We start from the raw sequence: 12,188 nt of genomic DNA on the forward strand, positions 1-12,188 counted from the left end.
GCTAATTGCGGCGTTCGAAAACATTCGCTGTTGTCTGTGCGTGCTCATGATTCCAGCTTCAGGCACGCTGAAGGCGTGGGTTCGATTCCCGATATTTCTGGTATCCTCCGCCGTGATGTAGCTGAAATATTGCTAAAGCGGCTTAAAACCTTATTCACTCACTTCACTCACTTTGTGGTGTCATATTTATTGAAGCGTCCGTAAAATAATATGAATTGATCTTTTGTGCACGAGAAAAGGCAAAGCGACTTTAAGGATATGGTGGCGTTAAACAAGTGTGAGCGCGCACGCGTGTATGTGTATCTGTGTGTCTGTGTCTGTATTTGAGATATTTTCCTGACTGAAAGACTTGACAAAGCCAAATATCACCACCTCGCCACTAATGTTAAGTTACATTCAAATAATAATAATTGACAAAAAATAAGATTGTCACAAGAAAGAAAGGATATACTTTTTAACAATGCTATCAACGGCTGTTCAGTTTAGATTACCTGTAAGTATGTAGGCCATCGAACCAAAGAGACCAGAATTACACACAATGAGACCTGTGAAGATCTGGACCAGAATTGATCTTCATCAACCCATGCTTGTCGTAAGAGTTGAATGAGGTTTGTTTTACGCCGCTTTTAGCACTATTCCAGCAATATCAAATAGGGATACACCAGAAATAGGCTTTAAACACTGTATCCATGTATACAGAATATATTGAATCCGGGCTTTCAGCGTGGCGAGTGAACGCTTTAAACACTAGGCTACCCAACCAGCCGCTTGTCGTTTGAGGCGACTCACGGGATCAGGCTCGCTGAATTGGTTGACACATGCCATTGTATCCCAAATGCACATGACTTCCTTATTTACAGACTGCCACCATACAAACGAAATATTGGTGTTTAGTGTAAAATTGCGTTAAACAACAAACACAATGAAGTAACTGGTTTGTGATTAAATAGCTAACGGTATCAAAGCACTGGCCAATTCTGGTATTTAGACATAATGTGTATCTTACAAATACGCGTTTATAACCGGATTGGCTAATTTCGGGTGAGTCAATCTCAACTTGCGCATCATTAAAATGTAGTCTTTAGGTTCAAGGTCAGAGCCTAAGAGTACTCAGTTCATCCTCTGGTTGTTCAACTAGGAGATAATTTCACGTATCAGTTACATTAAATGAGACATGATAAGTGTTGAGTTTCCTCTGTCTGTCTGTCTGTCTCATTCACTCACTCACTCAAACAAAATCTAAATCACCTCTATGATAATCAAATTGCTGCTCTGTTAGTCTGAACGAGTTACAGCCAAATGTAACGCCAAATCGACAATGTCTCAGTCATATTGTCACAAGTACATTGTTCAGAAAAACGGTTGTCAGACTATGGAATTGAATGTGCTGTAAAACCATATTTGCCTTATATAAATGGACAAGGTGTATATAACAAACGTCAGGTTAAACAAGGACAGAGTTCCTTCCGTTCCCCTACATTCTTTCTTCCACAGATTAACAGAGCTAAAATTCAATGATTCACCCAATATATGGTACTTAATTTTGGGGCTTTTATTCATTTTTGTGAGTTCTCTAGTAATGTTTGTTTTAGGTTTTGTTAATGTTTCTAGTGCGTATCAATTTGTAAATATTATTAGGGATGTGGGAACGGGACGAACTCTAACCAAAGAAAATATATTTTTAAAAACACGACATGAATAACAATAATGTAATGATAGGTGTGTTTTCCTGTCTCTTACCAAATATTGGCTGGTGTCTTCTGAAAGCAGTTACTCGCATGCCAGCAAGAAAGCACGTGCAGCACGAGATGAGGCTCATGATCACGAGCTGCACGTTCACGGGTGATCAGATCAGCACAAGCTGCAGACAGCTGTACACGATTTTACAGACGCACCTCTTATTTCACAAAGGCCGATGCTGGTGTACCAGGTTCGATCGGTTGCCGTAGTTGTGAAACAGATCAAAATGAAATATCAGATATTTGGTATTATGTGTAAGAGATCTCATCAAAAAACATCGATCGTTACTATTGCTGGTCTAGTTATTGGCAACGCACTTATTAAAACTAACAACCTTAGTGAAACCTGACGAGCGCGTGACATGGTGACATTTGCTCATCTGTGGCGGGACGTATTGTTTCGATATTTGAAAATATACTACATTTGTTTTAACATTAAATAGTAATGTAAACCTAGCGATTTAAAAAAAAAGAAAAAAAGAGGAAACATTGGCAGCGATATGTTATGAAATGTTTAGAGAAAGGTTTATACCAACTGATAATGACTAACTTCACATTTCAAACATACATGTACATACATTCAGTACTGTTCTGTTGCCCATTCTTGTCTGTGATTTTTTATGCATTTTACTTACGCTTCTTTTCTTTTTCTTTTCCTTATGTAAATGTTTTTGAAACTCTCCAGGTGAGAGATAGAAAGTGCTTGGCCAGACCGCATGGTTTTATCGGGTTTCAGTTTGGGATCCATTTCTTCCAAATGCATGTCCAAAAGGCGAAACTTATGGCTTGCATAGAGTAAGTAATGCATTCCAATGACCATACTTATATATCTTGATAATATATGAATTCTAAAATACAATTTACCCGTCCTAATATGCTCAATATCTGTCTATTATTGTTGGACCATCACCGTCACTTTCACTGATTTGCGTATGCCTTTCAGTTCACAGCAATTATGTAAACAAATTATGTAAACAGTAGTAATGCATTGGTAATTAAGAAAATAATATTGACTACAACTGGGTAATTTCGTAATTTGTATGCGCACCACATGGGATCGTGTGGTATAGCTTGTTGACACGTACATTTCAAGATATCCTAATTGCGTAGATCTATGCTCATGCTGTTGATCACTGGATTTTCTGGTCAGACTGGATTATTTACAGATCACCGCCATATAGCTGGAATATTGCTGAGTGTGGCGTCAAACGGCAAACAAACCATCGAACCAGCAAGTCCCTTGACGAAAATATTTATAAGACATTTATCTGTAGAAAGACAAGTGCTGGCTCACAACTGGCTTAGTTGGGTTTAAACCATTTGAGATATATGGTGTTATATTGTCTTCTCTTCACACCAACACACCCTGGAGAGACGGCGTTAATGGGCTGGTATGTCTTTAGGACACGTATAATATAGTAATAAAATTTCGATGCTAAAACTGACTTAAATATGTTCGTTTTATCAAAGCACATCGCAAAATTGGACATTATTGTCGAGGCCTCGGGTAGATGTGTGTGTATATATGGATGGGGAGTTCCTCTTAAATAATGTAACCTGAAGGGGTATTTAACTTTTGTTGTATAACCCTGGCGCCACTAAGGACATCGACGATCTAGGTCAGGTACGGGTAACAAGGTAAAATTAGGCGACCTTGCCTTGGTGTTGGTCTACCCGTTACACCCGTGGTTAGGGACGATACGGTTTGATTCGATGCACTTAACGATATGTTATTTTTAGTTGATTTCTTTAAAAACGTATGTTTTATATCAAGTAACAGTGTAAATTTTCACATAACCGTAAATGTCTAGTGAACATTAAAAATTTTAAGGTCAACGATACGGACCGCGATACGAAAAAAAGTATCCATATATTTATCGTCTGGTAAAGTATCACGATTATCGATACTACGATATATCGTCACAGCTCTAATATTAACCTCCAGCAAACTAGACTAGAACCAGCTCGGGCGATCAGGTGCGCTGACATGGCAGAACCGTGTCGTTGTATTTCATCCGCGAGGATAGATGCTGATGATGTCTATCACCGCATTGGCTGATACACGTTTGATTATTTACAGAGCGTTGTCATAAATCAATCTTTTGTAGGGTATTTAGAAGAGGAAAGTACCTGATGAAGGAGCAAGCACACGCACGAAACGTTGTGTTATCCACAATATAGAAGCTGACATCCATATATCTGGCTTTTCTCATTGTCAAAAAGTTGGAACAATGATTTGGTGTCAGACAATGAATAAAATATATTACGCCAATATCGATGTCTTCTTAGTTTAATAACCCCGTCTTTTGTATTTGTGAAATACTAGTGAGACTGACCTTGTAATGATTTTAGTATAGTTTGGTTAGTGTGGCTACATGTATTGTTATGCTCTCTGTCCTAATATAACGCTGTCAATCAAAAAAGATTGATGGACAGCCGTATTGTAAAAACAATGGTCTCGTGTCCATAACAAATGATAGATCATACTGTACGTGACCTACATCAGTGCACGTGTCATTATGGTCACGATCAGTGTGACCAAATAGACACATCTTTTTGTGACACCATATATCAGTACATGAGTGTGACCTTAGGCAGAGAACATGCCATTACGTGACTGTGATGAGTGACCTTCCATCGGTGGGTGTCTTTTTATGGCATGCTCTTTTTGACCTGATCACCACAGGTCATCAGGGCATTACTGAATATCAATATTAATGTCATTACATGTGACATTTGATCCGTGAAGGTTCCGGGGTAGAATAGGCCTTCAGCAACCCATGCTTGCCATAAAAGGCTACTATGCTTGTCGTAAGAGGCGACTAAAGGGATCAAGTGGTCAGGTTCGCTGACTTGTCATCGGTTCCCAATTGCGCAGATCGATGCTCATGTTGTTGATGAATGGACTGCCTGGTTCAGGCTCGATTATATACAGACCGCCGCCATTCAACTGGAATATTGCTGAGTGCGACATAAAACTAAACTCACTCACTCGCTGACATGTGACATTGACATGTGACATACTGTGCAGCGTCATATCAGTAGAGGTGCCGTAATGTGACGCCCTGGTAGACCTAACGTCTTTATACCTGCTCATGTTGTATGACCTGAAATGAGTGCAGGTGCCCTCATGTGACACTAGGTATGACCTCAGATCAATACAGGTGCCCTTACGTAACCTGATTTCAGTCCAGGTGCCCTAATATGACATGATATCTGTACAGATGCTTTCATGTGACCTGGTATCAGTACAAGTGCCCTTATGTGACCTGATTGCAGATCTGACAAATCATAAAAATGAAATCATATTAAAAAATGTCCATCAATACATATGCAAATCTAAACGATTCCAGTAGTCTTCTCTCTATACACCTTTTGTATTATAACATTTCCCTCTGCTATCCTTCAGTCTTTCCCTGTTTCTAATGATTTCTTGTAAATATCTTTGGAGTGGGTTTTTTTAAGTTGAAAGAACTTGTCCCCAATCCTTTTCACATTGTGAATAAAATATGTTTAAACAAAACTATGTGACCTGATATCAGTACAGATGCCCTTATGTAACCAGATTTCAGTGCAGGTGCTTCTATGTGATCTGGTACCAGCACAGACGGCCCTATGTGAACTGATATCAGCACAGGTGTCCTGAAGGAACCTGATATCATTACAGTGCCTATATGTGACCTGACATCAGTGCAGGTGCCCTTATGTTACCGGGTATCAGTGCAGGTGTACTTATGTTACCTGATATCAGTGCAGGTACCCTTATATTTCCTGATATCAGTACAGTGAAATCCCAAATATGACATATGCTGATATCAGTACATCCCGTGAAGATCCAGGTTAGAACTGATCTTAAAAAACCATGCTTGTCGTGAGAGGCGACTGACGGGATCGGGTGGTCAGGCTCACTGACCGGGTTGACGCATGTCATCGTATCCCAGCTGCGTAGGTCGATGCTCATGTTGTTGACCACTGAGTTGTCTGGTCCAGACGCGACTATTTACAGACCGCCGCAATTTGGTTGGAATATTGATGCGTAAAACTAAACTCTCCCTCACTCTCTTCTTACACTAAGCATGAGTACACGTGTTCTTATATCACGCTCTGTGTGACCTTACACGTGGAATTATATGACACCGTGGTGACCTTATATCAGCAAAACACTATTTTCAATCTTCATGTGACCTTATATACAAAGCACAGAAAACCTATCACTAAACATACATCTGAAACTAATAACACAATTACAGATTTGCAATCTTTATTCACAGCAATACAAAAAGTACAAAAATATTAATTTACACACGTGCAGCTTCAGATTGCCTGATCCCAACTAAAGGTTCTACACGACCGATAGTACATCATTCTATTTTTCATTCATAATTAAACTGTAGCAAATCTTCTACATATAACATCCGGCTGCTTTAAAAGACGAAATCGATTTCCCCATGGATCCTTGTTCCTCTAAGGGAAATTTCAATGTGTGTTCGTTTACTTGGTTCTTAGGTAAGCAAGTGAGCTCAATGCCATTGTGCACTTCAGTTATTTCACCTCAGGTACAGATAAGCGTAATGTAGGTGCAAAGCGTAAGGCGAAATAGATCGTGGACGGTCGCCGGAATAGCTATCAAGGGAGATGTTCTCACAGATCAAGTCTGATGTGACAGTGCGCAGGTGTGCTTTGAAACGATCGTCCGACCCCAAGGGACATAACTCCCTATTTTGCATTGACATGGGACTCTTCACAAACTTTGTATCACTCGTAGAATGAATGAGTAATTTTTACGCCGTCTTTAGCAATACCTCAGCAATATAAACAACAGAAATCGTCTTCACACATCGTCCCTTAATAGGGGATGGAACCATCTGGTCTACGCTGCAAAAGAGAACACTCTAACCACTAGACTACCCAGCTGCGTCCTCATATGAGGAAAGGGGCTTATACAGGCAGGTAATACAGAAGTTTACTTTCTTTGTGATTCTCGTGAATGTTGAAATTGCAAAGAAAACGAATGCGAATAAATGGAATGAAATAAAATGGATAATGTGTTGCAATTGTCCATAATCAGTGTGGTAACAATATTTAATACATGCGTGGGTTAGATCTGATGAAGATATGAACCAGATACAATAATGCATGTATTATACACATATGTACAAACGATGATATAAATAACAAATAACAGCAGCTCAGTTGTTAAACATACACCGGGTCACGTGGCACCACACTGCGCATGTGCAGTTTTATGCATAATTCATATACCCCGGAGTGGACTCGCGTCATTCATCAATACACTCTACATAAAGATTCTAGAAGCACATCAGAGATTGAGCTTCGGCATGCAGAAGGTGATGTTGACTTCCCCTCGATGTCGATGTGTTCACATTGTAAATAGCTGTAAAGTAGCCGGAATAATCACTGGGTCTGTCAACCATCCATTCATTCGACGCAGGTGTCAATCGTTGCGTAGTTCACTGTCAGTCACACCATCACGCCTCATCACATAACTGAGCCTTGATAAATACATCACAACAACGGGAATAAATGTGACCTACAACCTTGTCTGCTCAGGGTAAACGATTATGGGCACCGGGCGTGTGACTTGGCTGTTCCTGAAAGAAATGAAACGAAATTTAAAAACAGAAATATGCGCAGATTACGTCACCAGTCACATTGACAGATTACGTCACCAGTCACACTGACAGATTACGTCACCAGTCACACTGACAGATTACGTCACCAGTCACACCGACGCCTGTTTGTTTGAGTGCTTGTTTATTGTTTAACGCCTCACTCAGCAATATTTCAGCCATGTGGTGGAGATAAAATCGAGTCTGGACCAGACGATCAGATAAATAACATCAGGAGCATCGATCCACGCATTAGGTTGGTTGTTTGGTTGTTTAACGCCGATCTAAGTAATATTCCAACAATATGACAGACATCTTTAAAGAATCGAGTCTTGTTCGAACAATCCGGTATTCAAAAGCATGAGCATCGATCTACACATTAGGATTTCGTTGATATGTATCAGCGAAGTCAGCAACTCTGACCAGAGACCATATCTATTATATGGTCTCTGCTCTGACCAACCAACCCCGTTAGTCGTCTCTACGACAAGCATGGGTTGCTGAAGACCAATTTTAACCCACATCTTCACGGGTACCTGACAATGTATCAAGAATCGCTTTTAGCAATATTCCAGCAATATCACGGCGGGGGACACCACACATTGTACCCATGTGGAGAATCGAATCCGGGTCTTCGGCGTGACGAACGAACGCTTTAACCACTGGGCTACCCCACCGCCCCCCATAACCAGACACGGCAATAGGCAAAAGTGATTTCAGCTGAAGATGAGCTTGTTGTCTGGGGGCCGAAACAATGTATCTTAGAAGTTATAGTGAAATTCTGAAATTTGATAGCTCAATACACACATATGTGCACGTGCGTATTTGACGTTGATAAACGGGACCTCAACTTCCTAAATATTCAGACGAATCTCAAGACAAATTGATTTGCATTTAAATCCGCTAGTTTCCGCGGCTTCTCGGAAAAGTGCCACCCCTGACTCAAATTAAAGCACCCACGCTATTCTCATCCGTCATCTGACAAGCATTGTGTAAGGTCGACCTACTCAGCGTTGGAATCCCCCGTGAGGAGTGTCCGCATGTGAACTAACGCCTGCTACCGCTGTTGTACTTACTGTGTGTGCCTGAAGGGGTATGTGTCGAATCTGTCGGGCATGACGATGTTGTCTGACGGATGGGACACATAGCTGATACTGGAAATGAAGGAACGTTACAATTATAGCAAGTCAGCTGCGCTAACGAGACACTCATCAACATCAGCCCCCGTGCTCTCAGATCTAAATTGCTTGAAGTGTTTTGTCTTGTTTGTTTGTTGTGTGACGCTACCGTCAGCAATATTTAAGCTATATGGCATCAGTTTGTAAATAATCGACTCAATCAGTGATCAACAGCATGAGCATCGGTCTGTGCAACTGCGATGTGAAGAAAAGCAAGCCTGAGCACCCAATCCCCTTAGTCGCCTTTTACGACAAGCATATCCTGATCTTCGCGGATTCACTGGAAAAATAATAAGTGACTGACTAATGCTAAGATCTTTCGCTAACATTAGGTCGCTGATTTTGCAATCTCCAATAGTTTAGTTACATGAAGTCGACCTCTAAATAACACAATCTGGACTAGACAATCAAATGATCGATATTGTGAACAATAATTCAAGGGTTTCTGACAAGGTCAGAACTGCACCTCCACGAATTTCGTTCGCTGTACTCAAGAGACATATAAACCTAAAATCACTTACTTCGTGTGACCTTTCTCCGCGTGTTGCTCTTCAAACGTTTGTTCCCAGTTACTTCTATACTGATCCGAGAGGTTGAGCGGCTCCAGCCTGAAGACAGCGACATATTAGTGTTGGAATGTCACATATCACGAAAGTGAGTGAGTATAGTTTTACGTCGCACTCAGCAATATTCCAGCTGTATGGGCGGCTCCAGCCTGAAGACAGCGACATGTTAGTGTTGGAATGTCACATATCACGACAGTGAGTGAGTATAGTTTTACGTCGCACTCAGCAATATTCCAGCTGTATGGGCGGCTCCAGCCTGAAGACAGCGACATGTTAGTGTTGGAATGTCACATATCACGACAGTGAGTGAGTATAGTTTTACGTCGCACTCAGCAATATTCCAGCTGTATGGGCGGCTCCAGCCTGAAGACAGCGACATGTTAGTGTTGGAATGTCACATATCACGACAGTGAGTGAGTATAGTTTTACGTCGCACTCAGCAATATTCCAGCTGTATGAGCGGCTCCAGCCTGAAGACAGCGACATGTTAGTGTTGGAATGTCACATATCACGACAGTGAGTGAGTATAGTTTTACGTCGCACTCAGCAATATTCCAGCTGTATGGCGGCGGTCTGTAAATAATCGAGTCTGGAGCAGACAATCCAGTGATCAACAACATGAGCATCGATCTGCGCAATTGGGAACCGATGACATGTGTCAACCAAGTCAGCAAGCCTGATCACCCGATCCCGTTAGTCGCCTCTTACGACAAGCATAGTCGCCTTTTATGGTAAGGATGGGTTGCTGAAGACCTATTCTAGCCCGGGACCTTCACGGATAACATATCGTGACAAGCATCGTTCATCATCACAATGTAACCACCCTCCTTTAAAATCTATGTTGAATATTCAACATCATATGCCACTAGTTTAAATAGTTGCGGATCGGAAGGTTACATAAGAACAAATGTCGTTTAGCCCGCACACCTACCAACCATAACTAAATGTGTGAACAGTCAGTCCCTGGCTAATGACATTTAGCACACAGACATGTGTACCACAAGTAATCAACTCATGTGCATGGCCCAAACGCCCAATCCCCATTTCTCACGGCTCCAAACCAAGCATTAAGCACTGAAGCCCTATTCAGATCCCGAATCCACTCAAAGGGAGTGACGAAGTGAGAGGTAGCTAAGCCCAAACCACTGTATTCCAACAATATCCAGAACAAAGCTTCACATTCGGTACCAGTACAGGGATTCGAAACTCGACCCTCGGTGTGACTGCCGAACGTTTAACCCACGTGACTACCAGGAAAATTAAGAGTAAGCGATTGCTGTGGCTTCTGTTTAACAGTATTTCTGCATGGTAATTTCTGGTGGTACTATTATAAGGGTAAAGCTATTTTTCAGGGCATTATCATTTGCAGAAGGCCGAGGTCTTTCAATAACTGCCCGACGAAGTTGAAAAGATCGAGGGCTCCTGCAAATGATAATGCCCTGAAAAATAGCGTTACCGTTATTACAGGTAAAATTAATAGAATTTTTAATAAAACAAGAATAAAAACAAGAATAAAACAACGGCATCGGTATAGAAGCATTTACTGCCAACAACAAACGACGGAGGTCACTGACACACTTTTTACAAATATAGACACGTCATAGAACAACACAGATGACGTCACTATTGACAGTGACGACATTCGACCTTGACCTTTGCCCTTTGCCCTTACTACCAGCCACCAACGTGCGAGCGTTTTAATGATAATTCTATCCATTTTAGCTGTAAATATATATACTCACACATTAGACTGGTGCGATATCATAGATATCAAGTCGTCGTTCAGCCTCTCGGTTGTTTTACTTCTGTAGGAAGCCCTGGAACAAACACGATGTATGTAGATACAGCAAAATACGCATATAGCAAACTCGCTTATGACGAACTGTTTTGTTTGCTCCCGACAACTCGCTGTATATTATGGCCGAAACGCGCCTCTCAAATAGAGGTGATAACAAAGTAGATTTGGTGGTCCCCATGAGTTCGTTACAACGGTACCATTGTACATTACGATATATATGCAGAGCATGAGAACAGCAAGCATATATTTGTACGCTGAGGCTGCTAAACCGATAGTTGGGTAATTGTCATCGTTTCCCAAGCAAATTAAATGTCCGGGAATCAATTTATCTTTGTGGTAAAATGCTTCTGTAATAAAAACAGCTCATGATGAATTCAGATGAAGGTTGCAACTACAGTGCTAGAGAGACTCAAACATGAACATTTCACTCTCTACTGAATTATGTCATAAGAAACCAGAAGAATAGCCACTTTCTCCGGCATTAGGGCTAAACATTCCATTGGTCTGAAGTACTTCATTGTAATGCAAAGAAACACCAAACATTAGAACCATATTTTATGCTTATATGATACTATAACGAGAACGAGTGCAAGATTCTTTCATCCAATGGCAGATTGACAATGAAAGATGAACAAAACCGGGGACTCCATGTCGAGTAGCAGAATTCGTATACGAACGTCCAGTCATAATTATCCACCCAAACCAGAATTCACATGGAATTAAAAGCAAAACAACTGTAAAAAATGACATGAGTGGAACACTGAATATTCATTTGGTTTTCAAACCGACAACCCCCCTAGAACAAGATGTCATGACAGCCTACAAAGCAGCCAATACCACAGTAACGAAACGCAAAGAACGAGTGGAGAGGAATTAGTCAACAGTCGATTCTTACTACACACATTTCATGCAGACAGTTAATCAACTCACGGTGATGCGTTGGCAGAATTGAGACCCGCCTGTTGACGTAGGTTACTGAATGAGTTTGGTTTCCCCGGAAACAGGCTGTTTTGTGAATAGTACGTGCTCTTTGTTTTGTAGGAGGAGGCATCGGACCAGTCGCCATGGTTACTGGAACGGGAGGATGTCGAACGAGATGATTGGGAAGACGGTGTCCCCGGAGCCAAAAGATTCCTGAAAAATAGAAATTAATTTGTTTGTTAATTTCAAAATAAATGAAGTCTCTGTTTGATTGGTAATAGGATTAATTTCAGAGTCCGGAAATAATTTTCTTCAACATGTGAAAGTGCATTGCACATATGCATACTAACTATTGA

At 41.0% G+C, this 12,188-nt stretch overlaps 1 protein-coding gene across 3 annotated transcripts in view; it reads right to left on the reverse strand.

Moving 5' to 3' along the window:
• Positions 1-5,983: 5,983 nt before the first annotated feature.
• LOC137260086 (uncharacterized) overlaps positions 5,984-12,188 on the reverse strand; it is a 28,701-nt gene continuing 22,496 nt past the window's right edge. For all 3 annotated transcript variants that reach the window (XM_067797777.1, XM_067797779.1, XM_067797778.1), the window contains exons 3-7: positions 11,842-12,045; positions 10,856-10,930; positions 9,069-9,155; positions 8,446-8,523; positions 5,984-7,351 (exon numbers count right to left, since the gene is read on the reverse strand). In XM_067797777.1, the coding sequence (XP_067653878.1) occupies positions 7,291-7,351; positions 8,446-8,523; positions 9,069-9,155; positions 10,856-10,930; positions 11,842-12,045 (505 nt within the window). In that variant the 3' untranslated portion in view covers positions 5,984-7,290. The remainder of the gene's footprint in view (positions 7,352-8,445; positions 8,524-9,068; positions 9,156-10,855; positions 10,931-11,841; positions 12,046-12,188) is intronic.

Source organism: Haliotis asinina, chromosome 13 (genome assembly GCF_037392515.1).
Source record: "Haliotis asinina isolate JCU_RB_2024 chromosome 13, JCU_Hal_asi_v2, whole genome shotgun sequence".
Taxonomy (NCBI): Eukaryota; Metazoa; Mollusca; class Gastropoda; order Lepetellida; family Haliotidae; genus Haliotis; species Haliotis asinina.